This window comes from Rhea pennata, chromosome 7 (assembly GCF_028389875.1).
Source record: "Rhea pennata isolate bPtePen1 chromosome 7, bPtePen1.pri, whole genome shotgun sequence".
Lineage (NCBI taxonomy): Eukaryota > Metazoa > Chordata > Aves > Rheiformes > Rheidae > Rhea > Rhea pennata.
The window spans coordinates 16,422,787-16,445,818 of NC_084669.1; the positions used below are offsets into that span (position 1 = coordinate 16,422,787).

Consider the following 23,032-nt stretch of genomic DNA (forward strand, 5'->3'; position numbering starts at 1 on the left):
TAATCCCCAAAAGTAGGACCTTGTGGTTGAGACCATGATCAAAGTCTCCCTTCTCCAGCATCTTGCACCAGCAATACCATTTTCTGGGGATGGCAACCTTGTCAGGAATGACTGCTTTTGCTTCTGTCATCCTCACTGCAGGTGATGACTTCTGACAATCATCAGCTCTGCTGCTGCCTCCTCTGCCCAGCCCCAGTCTGCTTGGGAACCATGCCCTGGGAACCCCTTCCTTCCTTCCTCTGCCCTCTCCTGCTCTGGGGAGAGGTGTTTCCCCAGGAAAAGCAATACTTTTCTCCTCAAACAAAAGAGGAGAAAAGGAGAGTAACATCTGTAAAACTAGGCATTAAAAAAAAAAAAAAGTCAGCCCTAGGCAGACTTCAGCAGTGTTACCTGAAAATGCCCAGGATGTTTCCACACCTTCCCCAGGTGATGTTAACTCACTGCAAACCACTAGAAACTGGAAAGGGCATTAACAAGAGTAAGAGTGACAGCAAGGGGCTGACACTGATCAGGGCCCCCACAGGCTCCACCACCAGGGAGCAGGGCCGGCTCCCTCCCCCGGCCGGGGGCGGGCTCGAACCCGCGGCCCCGCGAGCAGCGGCGGCTCCGCACTCGGCTGCCGGGTTGCAGGGAGGGCAGCCCGCGCTCCCGCCGCGCTGCAGGTAAGCCGCGGTGTCCCTTCGTGCTCCCCACTCCCATCCTCTCCTCCGTGCTCGTCTCCTTTTTCCCTTCATTTTCCTCCTCCCTCAGTTCAATTGTTTAAAAAAATAGTTTTTCCTTGAGATGGTGTTAGCTTTAAGGTTTTCTCCCAAATAACAGCAAGAATAGCTCAAATTGCCATTAGTGAAATAAGTCCAATTTGAGTGAGCTGATAAAAAAAAATTTGCTTGAAAAGCAAGTGACATATGGAGATACTTTTCCAGGAATGGTAACTTAGGGGCCAGCTCCCCCCCCCCCTTTTTTTTCCTACCCCCAGGCAGGTCTATGCATCTCACCTCTAGTCAATGCATCTATGCTTAAAACATATTTGAAGGAAAAAAAGTGTTGATTCAACCTGTTGTTGGGCATTGATTCATAGATGGAAAAGAAATACTCAAATTAAATGAAAGCATTATTTCCTTAGCAGGCTTTTTCTGATTATAAAAGAAAATTGCCTGCATATATACCCAAGTTAAATGTCTATTTAAAATTTAATGCAAATTTAAGGGTTGCTCTTAATCATAACCCAGTAATTCTAGTAACTATCATAGAAGAGTTAAAGGAATATTTAAACAGAAAAAGTGAAATAGTCATACACTTGTCCAAATCTGTATTAGTGATAAAATACCAAAACATTTTATTGAAAAACCCTGTGCACTTTCAAAGCCCCTGTTGCTGTTTCCCCTGTAACCAATCTCCTGTGCCTTAGAGCTCGGTTCCCCACTTAACATCGAGTAACACCTCCCACTTCAGTCTTGACAGGTACAAGGCTCCAGCTTAGCCCAGGACACTGCACTTCTAAGATGATCTATGGTTATGTGCAGGTGTAAAATTAGGAGTCTGCCTTTGAATATAACTGCTTAATGTGTATTTTACTACTGAGTAACTTTAATTGTGTAGGTTTGTTCTGAATGCACCAACTTCAGACTAAAACTAAGCTGCTTTATTGCTGATCCAGTTTAAAACTCCTGTTTTACCCTTTGTCTTTCACCTTATTGCGCTGCTTAAAAGGGGTAAATCTTCTGAGTACAAGATGCTGAAGTTCAGCAAGGAATTAAAAACTCAGAACAAAGATTCAAACTAGCAAGATACTAAAAGAAGCAGTATTTTTTCTTTGTAGGCTTTGACTGCTCTTAGGCAAGTCTTATCAGGAAGAATCTATGGTGCAAATTCACCATTTGCATGGTCAGCAGAGCATGGCTAAATTATGTTTACATCTTCCTCCCCTTCAAAAATGCAGTTTCAGACAAAATGAATTGCAAACTAAGGGGCTAATTCTTTGTCCTGAGAGGCACTGCAAAATATTCAACTAGGAGGAGAGAAAATGGAGATGACTAAGCCTAACCTGCTGCCACAGGAATATTAATTTTCTGCCCCCAGCTTTGAGCATGTCCTCAGTGGCAGTGAGATGTCATCCCTCATTCAGCCATGCCAGAGGCCACAGGGAAGGAAGCAAAGGGCAGATTAGTTTGATTCTACATAATTTCTATAACATGAAATTGCTGTGAGTGGAGCTTACAGAAATCAAGGCATACATGGGGAGAATCTCTCCTCCAGGTTATTAGCTAGACGACTATAGCTCTGTTGCCTTTCATAAGTAGTAATAGTAAATAATTCAGGCTGGCATCAGAAAGACATGATTTTGCTTGTTGTTTCAACTGTAGTTACTTTCTTAATCTCAGCCAGCATACAAGCCTTCTGTGCAACTTCCAAGATTTCAACTATAAATCACATCTATTTTGATAGTTTCCAATCAAAAATGTGACTTCATTTTGCTATATGCTATAGAAACAAGTGAGGCTGTGCTATACAAGTTGTTAAATACAGCAGCAAGGCTGCAGTAGCGCTCTGCTTCCACCCCAAACTTGTGAACATCTTCCTAGAAACTTGGGGTGCAAACTGCTCACCTTGGCAATCACCAGGTCTCAGCCAGCAGCTGTAAGCCAAGAGGCAGAAGCAGGTATTAGATATTATCATGCAGTGTAACTATGTGCTGGGCTTCAATCAGCAACCTAGGAAATGCAGGCACAAGACCTGGTGTGGCAGCAGGTGTTCAGCAACTGTCTGCAGGATGAGCTGACATGTCCCTTAAAGTCAGGGCAACTCCCAGAGGTTTTTACAGACCTACAGTCTGGTAAAAAGAGGACCCTTGCATATTTGCAACAAGATGCAGAGGTTCAGCTGCATAGACAGCAGAACTGTGACACACCAAGTATGAAGAATTTAATAATATATCTCTATACACAATACATATAACCTCAAACTCTTGATTAATTTGGAGAATTGTAAAGTCAGTAAGGTAATGGTTCTTGAACATCATTGATTCACTGGATTCTGGCTATCTGCTATCTAAAAGTAGATTTAAGATTTTAGAGAGCCAGGTTATTTAAACCATTGCCTTATTTACTAAAAAGCTTGTGGTATGCTTCCTAGATTCAGTGGGTATCAGCAGAGTTTGTAATACCTCAGCAGCTCCCCTTCATTTATGAGGGAACTGTTATTCTTGAATACATTTCTTAAATATTTTTCACAGAACAGATTTATCACTGAATTTTATAGATTGCTGAAATACTGTTTACCATGAATATTCACATTTCAGTTGTGTTACACTGGTCAGGACATCTGATACTTGTTCCCTTATTCCACAAAGAGCAATCTTAGAATTCTATCATCACCCTAAATATCCAGTTACAAACATGAAAACTGCTTTCCAAGAAAATTCTACAATGTTTTATTAATTTGTTAGCTGACATTTTCCAGCCAACTCAAGGCATGTATCAATCTATTTAAAATGCACATAGATACCATAACATTAGCATGTATAGCTTCCTATATGGAATAGAATTAGTTATTTTGCAAGTACTCTAAAATTTTAAGGTTTTTGATAATGCAGAAAACAGAAATACAGCCCTGAATCCAGAATGGCAAGCAACTCCAGTATTAAATTACCATCCTACTCTGTTGTTCTTTTGTAGATAGAAGTTTTGACACTAGCAAAATTTTAAAAGGCAGCATCAATGAATTCTTTCTTCAACCTACCTTGAGGATTTCCAGTATATTTCTGGAGACAGTGATTTTACATGTTAACTGTATTATTTGGGATACTGAAATGCATCTCTGTTGTTGCTGATAGTCTGAAATATTGCCTTGCTGAGTTCAATAGTTTAAGGAAGATGAATTTGTTGATCATAGATTCATTCAGTATAGTTTTAAAGCACATTCATACACTGCTGTCAGTATATAAGGGATATATACACAGTATCTAAAGGGGATTTAGAAATGTGAAGATTCATTTACAACTGGCTTTATTATACCAGAAGAAAAAAATTAATTTCTGGTGACTCTTAATTCCTTCTACTTATTTTAACAGTAAGACTTTCTGCTGTTAAATGACATCTTTGAGCAAAAAGCTCAGAGCACAAAACTTGTTGCTTGAATCTATACAATATATTTCATGTTGAGTTCTACACTGAGAATGACATTATCAGCCTTTATTTGTACTGCCTGACACATATGACCATAGCATTGATCAAAATGGATCATAACTGGAATCTATTATTTGATTTTACAAACTTTTCTAAATGCTTCAACCAATAGCAGGAACTCAGTCCAGTTTCAAAGAAAAACACCACACAAACTACTCTCTCCATGGATGGCCCCTGCATTGACAGTCTTGGCAAAGAAGGATGCATGACAAGACAGCTACTTTCCATAGATCAAGTAAATGCAGCTTTGCTTACTTGCCCACAGAGACTTGCACAGTGTATGCCTTTAAAGGCAAGATCAGAGGTGCCTGGGGCTTGGAAACAAGCGAGCTGGTACACCAAGAGCCAACTTGTCAGTGATGCAAGAGGTTGTCTCCTATAAAAGGATGCAGATGAACACGTTGGTCCCCTTTCAGTCACTCTCTGCACCCCCTACCAGAATAAGTCAGGCAGTTAGACCCGGAGTTTTCCTGCCTGCTAGGTTATATTCGCTCTTTAATTTGTCCCATTCAGGAAGCCCACAAAGCTTAAATAGACACACCAATTGACCACTTTTCGCTCAAGCCTTTTTCTTCCATATTAACAGATCTTACAGTATGAACAAAACTTATTGTACAAGAGATACTGCATTTTCTTTTCTTTCATGACCCAGACTCAAACATCACAAAACCAGGGCTGCTCTACACAGCTAGCCAGATTAATTTGAAGACTCATGTCACCATATTAGTGTCAAATTGTTAGTGAGTACAGTTAATACAGGTGTGTGCATTTGGCTTTTTCAAAGTGATAAAAACACTACTCATTTTCCCTTTACCTTTGCCCAGGCAGCAAGCAAATGGGATAAAGAACTATTTCCCATACAGCTTGGGAGCAAGAAGACAAGACCACTGCCCAGAAGAACCGGAGAAGCCAATGCAGATGGCAGTACAGCACCCAGTAGCAATTTGCTGAAAGCAAGGGCAGGAATGAAGAATGAATAAAGAGCTTGGAAGCAACAGCAACATTCTGGGGCAACAGTAATTTCTTTATCTGTAAGTCACATACTTCTGAACCTTATTTGTAACTGTCTTCCATATAATCAACTGTCATCCTCAGCTGCATTTGTTACCTTTAGCTGATGCCAGCATTCTCTCCAATTAATTCACACTGCCTAACAAGAAGGTGAAATAAAAAGAATGAGACTCATTGGCTACAACAGTTGTCCTATTTGCACTGTTCACTACAATGCAAAGCAGGGGAAGTAGTTGTGCATCCTTGGTACCTTGTGGTTGAGTCCCAGCTGAATTTCTAGCTGTTTTTCAGTCAAGCACAGCCTGGATACAGAAGTCAACTGCAGCTACTATCTAGAAAACAATGATAGCAGGATCCTGCAACTATTAAAAAGTTTAGTTAATCCTACATGCAGTTTGAGATGCCTACAGCAACAGCCATAGAAATTTGGGCCTATGGCCACTACCATATGACAGGGTGTCTTTATCGCACCACCTTTTCCATGCTTCTACTTGAAGATAAGTTTCAGTACAGTGGGCACTTCATCCTTTACTTCCATAAAATTCACTTCCCATGAAAGATACTGCTACTACCTCAGCCAGCTCTCTGGCATCATTCCGTTTCATTCTCAGAAGTCTAAAAACCTCATAATTCTGTTTGAGAAACTTGCTTCACTCACGCCAAGATAATACTGATTTCCTAAAGGGAATACCAAACCATTAAATACTGTGTTGTAGCCCTAATCTGACCTCAAAGTAAAAAAATGTTACCTATCATAAGCAATACTGGTGCAGATATTTACTTTTGCCTCAGCTGGTTAATCTTTAAAACAGAGACATGGCACACACATACACAATAATCCAGACAGCATCTAATATTTCTGGTAAGATAGAATGACCTAATAGTCCATGCAGAGGACAAATTATATAGTTTTTCCCTCAATTCTGAAAGAGTTCTTACCAGGAAAGTATTATGTATCCCACTGAATTAATTAAATGCCAGTAGTTAATAAGGTCTACATATGTTAGAAGGAATCCTGCTGGCAGTGTATAGCATTTGATAGAGAATGCACAAGTGAGAAGAGTCCAGATATTTAAATACACCAAGAAGCAGGCTTCTCAGGGGAACAATACAGCTCAGTAAACCCTCTGGAAAAGACAGCAAGGAATGTGTGCACACATGCATGCATGCCCAAGCAGCAATTAAAGTATCACATATGAAGCTGCTTAAGAGTTAGATGGCTCCCCACTTCTATTCCTCAGCTGGTAGAGCTGTAGTGGGGTGGGGTCCATACAGTAGTTCTCTTGGTTAATATTTCTTATATGAAAATACAATTCTCCCCTTCATGTTATTTCCATACTCTGCAAAGAGCCCATATACCCTAAAACAGGATTTGACCTTTCACATTTCAAAGGCTAAACAAAATCCTTCCTCATAAAGCTGCTAAGTTAGAAATTGGATGAAATCTGAAGGTAAGACAGTAGCTTTAGAAAAAGATTAGCAATTAGTTCAAATACTCATTCATATTTTAATTTGTATTGCAAAAGTTACTGAAAAGCAAATCCAGAAACATCTGCAGATTCCTTCACTCTGTTTAAGGGATCCTAAGACACAGTCAGAGCAGATAGTAACATTTCAAAAGCTAAATATAAAAAGAAGCTTTATGAAGTACTTACAAAAATCAGTAAGAAATCTCATAGTAATATAGAAATAGAAAGAATATTAATCTCAGTAAGATATCTCATAGCAATATAGAAATAGAAAGAATATTAATCTCAGGAAAATTACCAAAAATAGTGTAGTGAATAAAGCATCCATCCAAAACGATATGCAACAGAGATACTGTGACATAAACTATATTACAGAATTAACATTTAGAGGGCAATGTTCTGACAACACCATCTGCTCATTTGTGCTGTATCTTATGACAGGCTCTCCTAATGTCTCATGCATGATTTTCTGCTTAAGTCAGTGTAGGAATCTGATTTACCTCGACATTACTATTACTAGGCTGGTGTTAAGATATGCAAGATACTGAATTTTTACTTGTTTTAAGGGACATTGAAATGAAAGTAATTTCAAATTGATGACATTAACAACTTACATGTAACAAAGCAGCAAAACAAAATAAGTGGTATATCATTCAGACCACATTAATTCAGTAAATAGTATCACTGTTCTATTAGGCTACGGACTAATATCGAAGTTATTTAAGGTAAGGAAGCTTACTAACATTTTTCTGGTCAGTTGAAGAGCAAGACTTCTATGTGAAACTTCAACAAGTTCTATTAGCAATTGACTTTGAAACTACGAAGTGTAAGAGACTTCCAAAAGTTCATTCTGGACACTGAAAATAGTATCATGCAATTCTTCATAAAAAAAATCTAAGACACCATACTAGCACTAACAGTTGTCCAAATGATTGAGTAGGTAACATTATCAGTTTTTCCTTAAAGCTAAGTCCTAAATATTTCAGTGATTTGATTAAATACAGTAAAAGTCTGCACAGCCTGTTTATTTCAGATCTGTTGTATGACTGCATTGAACTATTTTGATTGATATTCTTTTCATCTAGAGAAATGGATTATTGCACTTACTGATTATTTTAAAGTAATCAGTATGGTTGTGAATCTTACTGACAAAAGCCAAAAAGTTTCACATTCAGCTGAAAACATCTTGTGTCAGCCAAACTTTTTGATCAGCATGGATGGATTTTCATGTAATTGCTTATGTACAGCTAAAGATTATCTATAGCTCAAAGCAGAAATTTCATTTTTAACTTTCATCTGCAGTGACAACTTTTCCCTCATTAATTAAAAGGAGACACACAGCACAGGTATTGCTACTACATGCATACCAGAGGTGATGCTTTTAAAGTGTTTTAGATACTCATGTATTTCAAGGTTAGCAAAGGCTAAACTCAAGCTGTGCATAATTTCTCAAAAGTATACAGTTATTTTTCAAAACAGCTACTTTCCCCAAATATTTAAAGGACAGATGACAAAAAGAAAAAGCAGTAATAGATTGGAATGCAGTTTCCATTGACAAATTGAAGAAAAAGCTACCATGTCTTTGAGTTTGTTGCTGTAGATCTTTACTAGTATATTTATAGCTGCAGTTATTAAATACCTAACATCTTCCCAGGCAGTGTTGAAAATGTATGCATTTTGAATATAAGAGATAACCATTGCACTTCCAATGCTTTTTTTTTCTTTTAGAAGCTACAGGAGCTTTTTGAAGCCACACCTGACAATGTGCAACCCTCATCACTGCAGCTTCAAATCCCTTTTTCTGTTGATGCTGTGTAGGTAAGAAATACTCACTACAGTATTATTCATTCAGCATGCTTATTCCCCCATTGGCTTATAATCAGTTTGATTATAATTAGAACTATATATTTGACCAGGTAACAAAGCTAAACCTACTTGCCAGTTGAATCTTGCCTCTCAAAGATTAACCATTTTGAACATTCATCAAGTCTTCCATCAATCATCTTAACTTGGTCAAGTTGCATATTTTTCCCCACTGAAAATGGCAGGCAATGAAAAATAAGGAGGAGTATAACAAGCAAACGGTCCTTCCTTTATTGCAGTATAATGTGATACGCAGTACTTCAAGGACAAAAGCACACAATACACCTAGCTGGATTAGAGCTTGAGGTAGTAAAGTCATCTTTGTGCATTCATTACCAAAGTAAAAGTTCAAAAATAATTATCTAGTTAAAACACGTCCTTACTATTCTCTGTAAATTGATCTGTGAAATTTAAGAAAGCTAAATTTTGCCTTCTAGCTTAGCTTATTGGTCCCTTTTATGCACAGATGATCCTGCTAGCAGTGTATTTGCTTAAATCCATGACAAAACACTTCATGTTTGGGGTGGGTGGTGAGAGTAGTCACAGCTGTGAGTATTGATAAAGCTGGTGAAGACTCTTCCCCACTTAATCAAGATATTCAAGTTTATGGGAGCATGACTGCCTAATCTACAGCATAGCTAGAAGCTTTTTATGATACCTCCCCCCCCTTGGTTCTGAGGTGGGGGTGGAACCACTGAGCCTCCATTTAAGGGAGCATTTAAGACATCTCCTAGTGCTGCAAAGACATTTTTGTCCAGAACACATACTGCTCACTATCATTATCAGATGGACCTTCACAACATCTCATAGCCAAGAACATCCACACGCAGACAGTGGATTCCTACAAGTTATGTGCACTGTTTAGCTGGGACACAGGTGTACAGCATTGGGCTGAACTGGTGATTTGTGCCCAAAACCCAACACCAGCTCAAACAGCTGAGAATGCTTAGCTGGGTGAAAGCATTCCCCCTACCAGGGCAAAAAAGCCAGGAAGGTTAGGCAAAAAACTCCAGTTCAAAGCAAACTATCTCACTGTGCTAGAAACTTTTTTCATTAAGGAAAAATCTCACACTGGGTTGTGAGAGGAAGTGGAACCACAGTGCACTGGGCAGAGATACAGCATCTGCCCCACCAGGCAGCAGTATGAGCAGTGAAATAGAAAATAGTTACCAGCTGCCAGTTTTACTGGCTTCTGGAGAAGAGCTAAACAGTATCAGAGGGCACTAGCACAAGGGCCAGGATGGTCAGTCAGATCTCATACTTGTATAAGCTTTGCCTATTGACTGGACACACACAAATTCCCTAATCAAATCTTCCTACTGAATTAAATACTAAACCTAATACCATTATCAGGAATCAGTTTAAGTAAATAAACTCAAGTGGATCCTAAGATACTCACTTATTCCAGGAAAAAAGTATTCAAATTAATGGATGCTAGCAGATTTGGAAAATCCTGTAGGGTCTTGATTTTTCTCCTTTAAGCAGAGTTCAAAAGCACTCGCATTTTACAGTTTGTTCCTACATCTGTTTAGTAATGTATCACTACCATTTCAACCCTGCCTGTTAAACAGAAGCCTGCAGCAGTATATATTCTTCTAAGGGAAGAAATTAGTAATTTAGGTGATTCAGTTGCAGTTTTTATTTACTAAGAATGTACAAAAGCTTGTATCCCTGAGCACAACAGATATGAAACAAGGAGATTTAAAACCTTTCTTTGTATCTGTAAACCCTTTGCCTGTCAGTGAATTGCTTGAAAGCAGCTTCCCCCCGCCCCAGCTTTTCCTGAGGACCACATTTCACATAGGTTTTCAGACTGCATTTGGCATTTTGCTTCTCTTCTCTCTCAGTTCTGAGGTGTTGCTGCCTCTTTCATAATACATAAATTTTTACAGTACCTTCCAGGGTTAACCTAGCCTGTAATATTACACTTGATCCATATAAATAACTAAAATTACTATAATGGAGTTTTTACAGAAGCAAGTGTAGTTCATTAAATCCAAAGAGTTTAAAATCCGTATTATACACTGACATCCCAGAACAGACAGGTATTCCAGGCTGTCAAATGAACATGAATTCAGAATTTTCTGTAAAAGCATATGCTGCCTTCAGCAACTGGGACAGTTTTTTTTCAAAGCAATTATTTACTTAAGTATGTGCCATTTTATTTCAAATACAGCCACTAAGACATATGCATTTAGATACTAAACCAGATTAAAGAGAAGCTCAGATGCATTGGTGAGAAGATGTACACACATTTAAGGAAAAAGTCCCAGCTCTTACTTTTAGCCTTACACAGCAATCACCAGGATGCGTCACAGATGATTTTCTGTAGGCAGCTGTAAGCTCACTCTTAATGGTGAGACCAGCAGGATATTCTCCCCCTTGAAGTGTAGCTAAGGCAAAAACTCTCAAGGCACATAACACCTGCAAGTCCCTTAAGTTTCAACACCATCAGTCTGCTATCTAGCATGCCCAGAGTTGCCTGGAGAGACCGAGTAGCACTACATGCTCACACTTAAGAGGCATCAGGTTCCTCCCCTATACTGGCTTACTGCAACAGGACTTCTCAAAGACTGTCTGTATAGCAAAGCACAAAGCACAGTGCAAGAGCCCAGTGAATTTACAGCCTCAGTTACTGCACTGCAAGTTTGCCACGTCAGCACATTCTTAACTACAAAATCAAAGACCAAGAAATGAGGCTGTATGTCATATGAAAACCTGGAATTATCTTAAAGGATACAAGTGGTTTAAATAAAGCACTTAAGTATTTCAATAATGCCAATTATTTAAGATGTATTACACAAAATGCTGTTAACAAGAGTAACACTCAACCAGTCTGTAACTGCATTCTCATCAGCAAAACAATTTATACCCTTGCCAGTGGAAAAAATCTTTAACGCTTAACTGAAATTATATGTAAATTGCAAAAGCCAGAAGTCTGTTAGAAGTACAGTAGTTAAGAAGTTACATTTAAATACACTTCTAACTCCTATACCTTTTGCAACACAAGACTAGCATTTTAATTTATATTTACACTTCACTCAATTCTTAAAAAAAAAAAAAAGTCATATAGCAGCAATAGCAGCATAAGGCAGCAGAGGACACCATGCCTAGAAGTACAATGCTGCAGGGCTATTTGCCTTCAGGGAGGTTACAGTAGCATTCACATTTTGCTAAACTGAGATACTGGATTATTGCTCGCAGATAAAATCCACAGCTTCCTAACAAAAGAGCTTAGGGCTTTTCAAAGCCATAGTAAAATCCAGCTTGCTTCAGAAGGCTGCAAGGGGCCCAGAAACATAATTCAGAAGGGGAAGCAGAAGTTTCAGGGGCAGCTCTGGGAGGAGCTAGGAGGTTTAAGGACATTCAAGAGGAACATGGGAGGATTGAGAGAAAACAACCCCCCCTATTTCCTCAGTTGTCTTTCTGTACTTACACCCTTCTCAGTAAGGAACAGTTCTTCCCTCCTGCTGTTCTGCCTCTCCTCAGCTGGTGGTGACCAGTACTTCCTACTGGGCTGGAAAGGGGAGGGCTTGTGGGGGGCCGGAGACTTTTTATAGAGGCTTTCTCCGGCTTGGCTGTACAGGTAGCTGCTCCCCATCAGCTGTACTTCCTTACACAAATCAATTATTTGCTTCTCACCTTAATAATTAAACCAAAGTCATACATCTGCTTATCGCCCTTAAAGGTGGGGCAGAATTCAAGAACAAATTTGTGATGCTTTTTTGCTATAGGACTGTTAGTTACTGGGTGATGGTCTCTAATTACCCAACCTGTCCCTCCCGCACCTGTTAACCATCAAGACACACAAAGGGTGAAAAGTGAAGCCTCAGGTGGCCTTGATGAAGAATCATAAATCAGGCATGTGTCCTTCATAGCCCTTAGTCCTGATAACTAGTCCTCCAGAGGAGGCTACTGTGGGAGTCTTAGTGTGAAAAAACGGGGTTTGTATTTGCTTGTTTATATTTGATCTTTATATGTTGTATTTGCAGTTGTTCCTAGATATAGTGTAATGCTTTACTGATTTTCCTCAGCAGGATTATTTCCATAGCCTGTTTAAAGATGGGGTTGTAAAAGCAGGATTTGGAAAGTGGTTTTATACACTAATCTCGGAGACTGGTTCCTAACTCCCTCCAGGAGCTAAATTGAATATATTTTGTTATATAAAAAGAAGCTTAATTTTAAATGCTGAAATAAGCAGTCAATGTTCCTTCTGCTTTCCTAGATTATGACAATACTGCCCTATTTACAGAAAAAGTATTAAGACTGAACTACTTTGTTGGGTGAAATGGTAAGAAATACTAGACTTCAAAGCATGAAAGTGATCTCTTTTGCAAAAAAGAAAAAGGTTAAGATAGTTTTGTTAAAACTGGTGTTTTCTAGTTTGTTTGTTTGTTTGTTTTTTTAATAGAGTTGTGACCTGTGAAATGGAAATATACAGACATTTTATGATATGTTATCTGAGGGGCAGTAAGTAACAGCAGCTTTGATATTAATACAATATTGCTCTGGAATGATATCTTTTCTATAACCGATGACTGCTTTTTAAAAAAAAAATCCTAATTTTTTTCTTTTCTTTTAGATCAGTGCAAATTTCTGAAGCTGAAGGAAAAGGTGAAATTCTTCCTCCAACTATACACAAAATAATAAAAGGATACAACAAGTATCTACGTCCGTTTTTTGATAGTAAGTAGGAAAACTGTGCCTAACAAGGCTGTGTTGTGGAAAACAGCAACGAGAATTGTTTTTCCACTGTACCCTTTTCTCTAATGTTTGTTAATGACAAACGCAATCATATGTGCTGTCCTGTGATACAAGAAGGCAAAGTGTAACAGTCTTTGTAGCCCAAGGTAAAGATCATAAATTCTGGATATTCCGAAGCAAGGTTTCCAGACTATCTGTTACAAACTTGGATATTAGTGTTCGTTTGTCCTCAGTGCAATAACATACCTATCTTAAAACACAATTTACCCTAATTTCCCAAATAATAGCTATACCAAATATTAAGTAAACAAGAAAACTTTATGTGTCATTGTTGTGATTTTTCAAATTGTTCCAAAAAACACAAGCCAAGACTGCATGGTACAAGGAAGACCCTATATTACTGTATGAAGTCTTATAGGACCTACCAGCTGATCACAAGGGAATTATTAAATAAAAGCTCCTTGCCTTGGGCCTTAAAGGTTACTTAACTGGTGCCTGCAGAACTTTAAGGGAAAATGAATCTAAAAAGTCTATTCCTGATGCCTGAAGGCCACGTTCTCCATGTTGGAAGACCCACTTTGTCTACTGTACCAAGGCTGATTTGTAGTGCCCTGTGGCACAGATGGTCTTATGCATCTGAAATCTCAGTGACGAATATCTTCCCTGCCTGAATCGGCCCATTGCATGTATTTGAAATATTCAGGGAGTTTCAGCGATCTCTCTTTTTGGGGTAACTTGAGAACTTTGTGTTTTTCTGGAACAGAAAATATTCTGCATGTTGGAAAGGGGCTCAGCTCCATGCGCCTGACAGAAAATAGACTTACAGAATCAGTGCTAGACAATAGTTCTTAAGTTCAGAAATGGTAGGTTTTTTTAAATGAAGACTTTCATATTTTTTGTATAATAATTTAAAAATTACTAGCTGAAGAGTTTCTCAGACTGTGGAGTTAGTTACCTCTTACCGTCCAAACCTGTGGCAAGACTACCAGCCTGTTTGATAAGAGTTTACAGCATGTGCAGTTTATGAATCAATTTTGTAAAACATTGATGGAATCTTTTAGGTTAAAGAGAAAATAACTATTTAATCTGTTTTTTATTGTAATTGTCTCAACTACTGACACAACTGCTTTAAAGTATTTACATGGTCATTGGGAAGGTTACCAGCTAAATAATGATAATGAATAAAGGTACTCCTCCTCATTTAAGATGATGCACACACAGATATTTCTTTTGTCACTTCTTTCTGGTACTAGAGATGCATTGATGCTACCATGATAGATGTGCTTTGGTAGACTGCAAATAGAATTTCATTACAAAATCCTGTTACTGTAATCGAGAGCAATGCTAAAGCACTTTCAAACTGTGAATGTCCTTTTCCTAATTTGAACAGAATTTATTCTCAGCTGCAGTAATGTTAAGTCCCAGGCAAGCTATTTCTCTTTTTCTGCCTGGGAGTTTTGACCAGACAGATGTTAAGGGCTTTCTGTGTTTACGTGGAAATCCCGGAGGAGCACAAGCACAAATCAACTCTTGTGCCATGTGCAGAACAAGTCAAGCACTTTCAGATAGGTCAGAGTCACTGTGCATGCTCGCCGCAGCTCAGGCATGTGAACGCTGCTGGCTCAGAAGTCTTGGATAGTTATGTTAGCCCTGCTACTGAAGGACTGTGGTGAGACTCTGAAAAACACATTTTACTGATGGCATTTGTAAATGCAGAGTTGGTTGTTATGTGAGACGTGGCATTTTTGTAGGAATAATTGAGGTCAGGATGACCTGGGAAGTGTTGATCCCAGTTTTGGACCTGTAGCTCTTTGCAAGATAATTTGGGAGTAACTCTCCTTTCGAAGTCACAGATGGCCTGTGTGCTCGGAGAGGGATATCTGCCCAGCCCTAGGCCATCTATGATACCAGTAAGGGGGCTACAGCTTGGATTAAATTCAGGTCCAGGAGAACCTACTGCTTTTCTCAGACACAGGGGATAGTAAGCTATCAATATCCTCAATTTAAGAAGTCAGAGGATTACACTGATCTGTGTGACCATAGCTAGCATGTCTTTGTTCCACGTAATATTCTACTTATTTCTGTAGACGTTATTTGCTTGCAGCTGGTGTACTTGATAGCTGTTCTTGTTCAGAAAAGAGATTAAAGTATAACTGAGTTTACTCAGAATTGTATCAATGGCTACAGTATTCTTGCTAAATACTCAGTGAAGCCAGAGTATCGGTTTAGTCATTTATACCTCTTTTGTGACTTTTTAATTTTTCTCTCAAGCTTCTTACTGTCATGGTGCACTAATTGCATATAAATAATAAAAGACATAGTGATCAAAAATAGATTGTAAGATCAAAGTGCTGGTTAGAATTGTGTAGGCTGATGAACAAGTGCCGAATACGGAAATAAACTGGGATATTCTGGTACTAGCAGAAATTATCTGTGCTGACTTACAATGACTGATAAGGAAACTTGTATTATTAAAAACATGAGCATAAAAGGATGTATATGAATATTAACACTAAAATCAATTCTTTTACTGTCTGAAGTGCATGCAAGGATTTTCCTGAAACGGGAGCCAAGTATGTGTACGCTGATAGAAACATACAAGAATAATGTCCTAAATGCTTTTGTTAATTTTCCTGAACAATCTGATTTTGGTGGGCTTCAGCTCGTTTAGACACAACAGTGTTGAAACCTGAAGCTAACTGTCCCGCTGCGTCCTTTTGTCCTCACGTTGCTCATGGGAAGGGGGAAGCCTGAGACTTAACCTTGCTGGAGCTGAGTTCAAGAAGCACATCTGTTGCGTCTTACTTTCCTTCCTATTAAAGTACTAAGTACATCAGTGCCCTTTGTGATGGGTCAAATCCTGTTTTTTTTTTTTTTTTTTTTTTTTTTTTTTTTTTTTTTTTTTTTTTTTTTTCCCCCAGTTGTGCTCAGGGCGTATTTGGCAACTTGGAAATCTAGGGGTCATCCTTCCTTACTCGCAAATCCCAGCAGGATCCAAGCAGGAGTTCAGCACGTCAGTATGCTGGTTAGGTGATTTGGCAAGGATAGGAGTGTAATTGGAGGAGTCTAAACATCTTTCAAGTCAAACAGAATGAAATCAACTAAATCTAGGAAGTGACTGAGCAAAGATTTTTGTTATTTTATCACAGTTTTGGTCTATTGCCTGGGTCTGCCTAGCTCCTCTTAGACACCTAGCTCCCTTCTTGCAGGCTGGGATTGCTTTGTTTTCTGCTACGTGCATTCCTGCAATACGTATGGTCAGTCTGATATGCATCCCAAAAAATATGTATGAGGAAATTTGTCATAAGACTAGATTATATTATTGACATCTACTGTGCTTTGACCTTAATGTTAACTAGTTATAATGGAATACTGATAGATGAGTTTAGCAAATGTGAGATGGGCAAGAGGTTAGCTTTTTTTTTTTTTTTTTTTTAATACTATAACTTAAAGTCATTTCAGAGTCATTTGCCCTTTTCTTTTCTTTTCTTTAGGCGGAAAATGGGGATTTTTGAAGTGATGCTTGCTACCAAGATAAAATGATGCTCTTAAAGTTAGTGACATTTAATTTCTTAATATTTAGAAAAATGGATTTTTAGTCAGGAAAAGAAAGCACTATGTATGAACAATCATAAAATGAGGATCCCCTTTTTCCTACGCACAAGGGAAACAGAAATATTTACTGGTCAAGGAAATACTGTGACAACTAGTGAGTTCTTATTTTAACAAAGCATCCATTTGCCAATTTGTTTGTATTTATCACTTGTGCTGGGACTGGTAGGTGACAGATACAATTCAGCTAGTGCCATTAATGAAGAGAGCACAAAGATATATATATATATATATATGTATATTTGAATATCATGACTGTGCCTAACAACAGAAAAAAATGATCTTTTCCTTTTATTGCATGATTGAGATTTCTCAGATTTCCTAGATTTTCAACTCGGATTAATTTCACCTTGTTTTAGAGTGTTCTCCTTCCACACAGGTCCCCTGTGCAGCCCCTTTAATGTAATCGTGTCCATCCTGGTCAGTGAGATAAAAGTGAAAGCTTCCTGTAGAAAAGCTGACATAAAGAATTTAAAAATGCACGGTTGTTTTCCTTAACTGTGTTATGTAAGCCTGACACATTATCTCAGCAAGACAAGGAACATCAGATTTTAACATCAGTTTTTCTGCTGAAAGTATGCAGAGCAATAACCTAGGTGCTGTGCCAAACTTCTCTGGAATTAATGAGTGATTCCTGCTGATTTCAGTGAGCCTTGCATCAGGTTTAGAGAGACGTTGAGATGCATAAAATCTTGTAAATAATTTTATAGAAATAGATTTTTGTTCTGTGATTGAATGTGATAATTTAAGTGTTTTAATTAAAAAGTGAGAGACTAGGAAAAGGTCACAGCTAAATATACTTGAATAGGGAAGCTGCTTTCAAGTGGCACAGGAAAGTGTCATGTTTAAATAAGTTATCCTAAACCACATTTAAAAGATTATTTTCCTTAGCTTTGTTAATGAGTCATACGTTTCATGATCTTAAGGTTTAAATTCAGGAAAGCCAAAAATCTTCTGGTTCATAAATCTGTGTAGGACAGGTCATTACTTTTTGTCCAAATGTTGTTTATATCAAGTTTAATAAGTTTAGCTAGACCAAGGCTTTTCTGTCCTGTAAAATACTGTTTATCCCCAAAAGAGAGGTCAGTATATTAACCTGTCTAAGACTCTTCAATTTAATAAAACTAGCTCACAGTGTATGTGAGAAAGTCATACCAAGCCATACTATAATCATCATTGTTTTACATACAAAATACTTTCCTTGTCTGGTGTCTGTTTAAAAAGGTAGCCAGTTCTTCAGAGAAAAGAAAAAAGCTCAGAATGTGTATAATCAGTTATATATTGGGTAAAAAAATCTTTTTAATGTTTTAAATCCCTGCTGAATCCTTGAGAGTTGATATTTAACAAATCTGACTTTAACAAATTTGACTTGGTGCAAAACTATGCTTGAGCATACAGATGGTAACGTACGTTTTCCTACCTTCTCGTGGAAATAAGAAACACTAGGAAATTATCATTGCCATCAAATCCAACCTCTTGCCTGCAGGACAGATTTTTTTTTTTCCCCTCAAATGCTAAGTTTCGTTTTTCTCTTCAACTTTCAAAAACTGGGATTTTGCTTTGCTTTGTCAGCAAATATGTACAACTCCACTACTGGATATTTTTTTTGTGTGCACTTACTGACACTGGACAAATAACCTCTCTGTCTTTTCCTTGAGGAACTGAGTAAATTCTGTTCTTTCATTCTCACATTGCAAACTTCAATATTAAACTTCAAGAGTTTTTTCTCTTTAAATATTTTCTCTGTCTCCTTTGAACTCTGTCAGCTGTTTACGCATTTTTTGAAATGTGGGAAATAGCACTTGTCACAATAATCTAATAATAGTCTTGCCAGCACAGTCTACATTGCAAGATAACTTAATTCTGTGTGTTGCTGCCCATTGCAGAAGTGCTTTTGCCAAAGCATCACACTGAAAGCTCATGTTGAAGTGATTATCTGTGACAACCCCTAAATCCTTCTCAAAGGCATTGCTTGTCAAGATAGTTTCCTATCCTTAGGTATTGCTTGCATTATTTGTTCCCACATTATTTGCATGCTTTTGGCCATAGTAAAATAACAGCTTGTTAAATCATTTGTCAAAGAACTTTATTACTATCCACACCAATTCTTTTCTCAGCTGCAAACTGTGCTAACAAAGATACCTCACCATCTAAAGAGTTTTGAAATGACCAAATAGAATTGAGCATGAATCCTGCTAGAAATGGCTCCATCTTTTGATATCTTCATATTTACAATTAAGTTGGAGTCTCTTAGGAAGCCTGTCTTAATCTTTCAAGCCATTTTACATAATATCTATTCTTCAAAAGAGATGTCTTGTGGTGGGAAGCTAAATGTACTGAAAAAAATCCGAGTGTAGTGAATCACTTCTATCAACAAGCGCCACAACATTGTAAAAAAAGCAAAACAGAAAATTAAGAGGACAAAACTAATATTTCATGAAACTTGCGACTTATTTTAGTTATACTTTTGCTTCTAATTCTCTGTTAGTCACATACTATTTTATCCAGTATTGCTGTAAGGATGGTGCATTATTTTAAAAGACCATCTCTTTTAAGATATTTCAGAATTATCTTGTTTTCTTAAATTGAATGGGGGGAAAAATGGTACTAGCAGTTCAGCAAACTCCTTACTTTGTTCTTATAAAGCTCCTTGTGTGAGTTATCGAGGCCTGCTTAGTTTAAGGTGCCAACTTTTGCATATGCCATTAGCATTCTCCCTTTCCCATTTGTTGTCCATTCTTCAAGATTCTTAAATAAAATGTCATTTTCTTTGATACTTATTTTTGTCTTCACAGTTTTGAGTTTCTAGTAGGAGCTGGAACACCTTTCAATAATTTTCCTAATCTTTCCCATCAACTATACTACCGATTAATTTAAGTAGTAGATCTTCAGAGTTAGAAACTCATACATGACTCAGTGGTGGTTTACTTTGCACAAAGTTTAATGAGCTACTGCACTGCATCACGGCGGTGGTCCAGACTGTTACTTTTTAAGTACATTATTAACTGTTTGTAGTACATCTGCCACTCTTCTTACTGCTCCCCCATAAGGGATTGCTGTGAATGTCTACACAGTGTGTGCAGTAACAGTGCAAGAATAGCAAAAGCTCCTTTGCAAAATAGGTACATAATTTGTTATGGTCTGAGTCAAGTTTTATATTCTCCCAGCCTCCTCCTTTCCAAATAAGTCAGCCTCTGTGAATAAGCCTGGAGTTTTCTCTTAACAGTTGGATTATGTTTAAGGCTTTGAGAAAGCGTAGAACTACTGAGTTAAAAGCTACTCCCCTAAACGGCATGTTGTATGTGTTAGATTAAAAGATAGTATATGTTCTCACATTGTACATCAGCAGGAATCTTAGCCACCTTTAGATACTTCACAAAATTGCCCAAGGTAAATTTTGATTTTTACTGAGGTTTATGTGGAAAGACAAAAAAAAAAAAAGTATGCTAATTTGTGCACAGATTGCTGTAACGAGAGTAAGAGTAAATTCCCATCGCTAATAAAGGACAGAGTAGAAGAAAACTAAAATTTCTCTATGTAGGGGCTACTGTCCTCTATGTTAGGTACTGTCTTAATTGTCTTGCGTCAAAAGTACCCAAGAACTGAGTTTGAAAGTTGCGCTACTGTTGGCTATATAGTTGCATTTTTGGTGTTTTAAAATATGATTTGTGGCAGGCACCTCTTTATCTGAGGGGATGTTACTTTCTGCTGAGTTCATGAAGGTTGGTTCCGGTTGGGCTGGTTGCACAGCAGAAGTGCTCGGTCTCAGAAACTGGCAGGGCTGGCAGAAAGGCGTGAGGCTTGTCCTCGTTATGCTGCCCCTCATTAGTGCTGGCTGTGTGAGGCATGTCTCTGCTGGGATAGTCAGTCTGAGCTAGAAATCTGTGTGTGGATGGGAGTACCCAGCCTTGGTTCTATCATGTTATTCAGCAGTATTTCAAACTACCACTATATGAAAGAAATAAGAGAGAGGCAAAGTCCTGTTTCTGTAATTCCAGAAAAGACTGAATTTGATTTAATTAAGTAATCTTTCTGGAAAGTCAGTTTCCTCCTTAAACATTAGCACTGATTGTACTGAAATATTGCTAATGAACATTCCCTCTAATCTTTATTATCTTAAAAAAAAATAAAATATTATAGGAGGGAGCCTGATGATTCCCATCTGCAACCCCCACATAGCCAGCTCAATATTGTCATCTCCTTAGGATGGACTGCTGTTTAGCATACCCCTTGTATTAGGGAGGCCCCAAACTCTTGTGTTACAGTTGGCAATGCTCTCTGTCACAGTCATACATGGGAATCTGTAGGAACATTTTAAATCTCATGATTTGTGAAGGTCTCTAAAATATTTTGAAATTATTTTGCAGGCTGGCAATGTACTTATGATAGCAGTAGGGTACAAAGGTAGGCATAAATATCAATTTATTCCTTTGCTGTTGCACCCTGGAAAGATGGGATGGGTTTCCTGGAAGGCCATCATTTTAACACTAGGGGGGAGATCTTATAAATGCATTTTTGGATTATCAAACACTGAAGAGAATGAAAAGAAACAGAAGAACAAGCTGTCAGTGGTTCGTGGTCTGAAAACTTCTCAGTCAAACGATTTTGTTTCAGAATTAACCTCCAAAGTCGCCTTTCAGTAGATGAACGGTTCCTTCTCATCCCTATGTAATATATAGTAGACGCATTTACCATCAGGGAATGCTCCAAGCCTACCATTCTCCTTTAAACTGGAGCTTTTTGTTTCAACTTTCAATTGAGTTGAGAACAAAGCATATACTCTTTCTGGAGCACCAGATTTCAATGACCCCACACAGTTGTGCCAGACATTAAGACTCTTAACTCTTGCTTTATTAATAGCAGCTACTCTGAAAAAATACTAACACAGTGTTATCCTTTAGAATTTTTTTAAATATAGTATTACTTGGTGGGCTACAGGTGGACACCATCTCACTGACCACTGCATACTATTTGGGTGCATGTAAAAGATACTTATGTAATGTATTGCAAGGGGCCAACTGTGGGGTTCAGCAGTGTACATGCAATATAGGTCTCATCTAAAGTACTCCATTTCTCAGTTCTGCATTCTGTGCTCTCGCAGTTATTTGGATAGATATGCATATTTAATATGAATTTCATTGTAGCTGTACTGTTAATAATTCTGCACATATTCAACGAGGAATAAGGTCAGGTTTCCATGAAAGCTCTGCACAAATTCTGCATTCTAAAGTGCACAGCTGGTCATCTTCCTTCTGACACTGAAATACACATTCACAAGGAAATGGGAGTCTGAGCATGCCAACATTACAATGACATCATGACAACTACCAGGTAAGGTGTTTAATCACCCACTGAACAAGGCTTCAGTTAATTTTATTAAGAGGAGAATGAAATGACTGGCTTTCCTGTGCAAATGCAAGTATTCACATCATGAACTACCTGCTAAGGGACAAAAGCAAGGAGTTACGTTAAAATGCAATGACACAAAATAGACAATATACTCTTAAATAGGCAGCAAATAAAATTGTTCCTATATCCCATCTGGATGTTAACCATGTGACACTGCCAAGAGCACTCCTTAGTTTGCTAACATCTGATGGAGCAGATGTTGCAGCTGGAAGAATTCTTTCCGCAGCTCTGCACCTTGGAGCAGGGGGGTGTGAGGCACCGTGGGGCTGTACCTTCAGCACCTTACGGTGCAACATTTTCCCCAACACCTTTTTCTAGCAAAAAAAAGTCATGTAAGACAACTTTCAATCAAGAAGTTAGTTTTGATATGAAATCCTCATTCTTTTCATAACCTAAATTTGAGTAATATTTCATTTATGAAAAAATAATAAACATTTAGAAAAAATGGAGAATAACATGGAAATTTTTTTTTCAGTTTCTGCTGATGAACCCTGGGTATTAAAGAACTATGAACTGGATTCTGACTTTCTCTTTTTTGCAGATGGTCCTGTGTCAGTTGGAATGAGTCTGGATATTGCAAGCATTGATACAATATCAGAAATAAATATGGTATTGTAACTTATGTTACATTTTTTTATTTTGTTGATAACTGGTAAATTAATGTTTTGTATTTACAGTTGCTAGCAATGTGACTTTGAGGCTTTTCTCCTTATGTAGTCAGTGCTGTTCCCTGTGTGTTGGGTGTGGAATTTTATTTTCAACTACAGATAGTGGCTATAG

General features: G+C 38.0%; 1 protein-coding gene across 1 annotated transcript in view; it reads left to right on the forward strand.

Moving 5' to 3' along the window:
- Window positions 1-5,164: 5,164 nt before the first annotated feature.
- LOC134142604 (gamma-aminobutyric acid receptor subunit pi-like) overlaps window positions 5,165-23,032 on the forward strand; it is a 41,805-nt gene continuing 23,937 nt past the window's right edge. Inside the window, exons 1-4 of the mRNA XM_062579886.1 lie at window positions 5,165-5,215; window positions 8,393-8,482; window positions 13,110-13,213; window positions 22,794-22,861. Of these exons, the coding sequence (XP_062435870.1) occupies window positions 8,427-8,482; window positions 13,110-13,213; window positions 22,794-22,861 (228 nt within the window). The 5' untranslated portion in view covers window positions 5,165-5,215; window positions 8,393-8,426. The remainder of the gene's footprint in view (window positions 5,216-8,392; window positions 8,483-13,109; window positions 13,214-22,793; window positions 22,862-23,032) is intronic.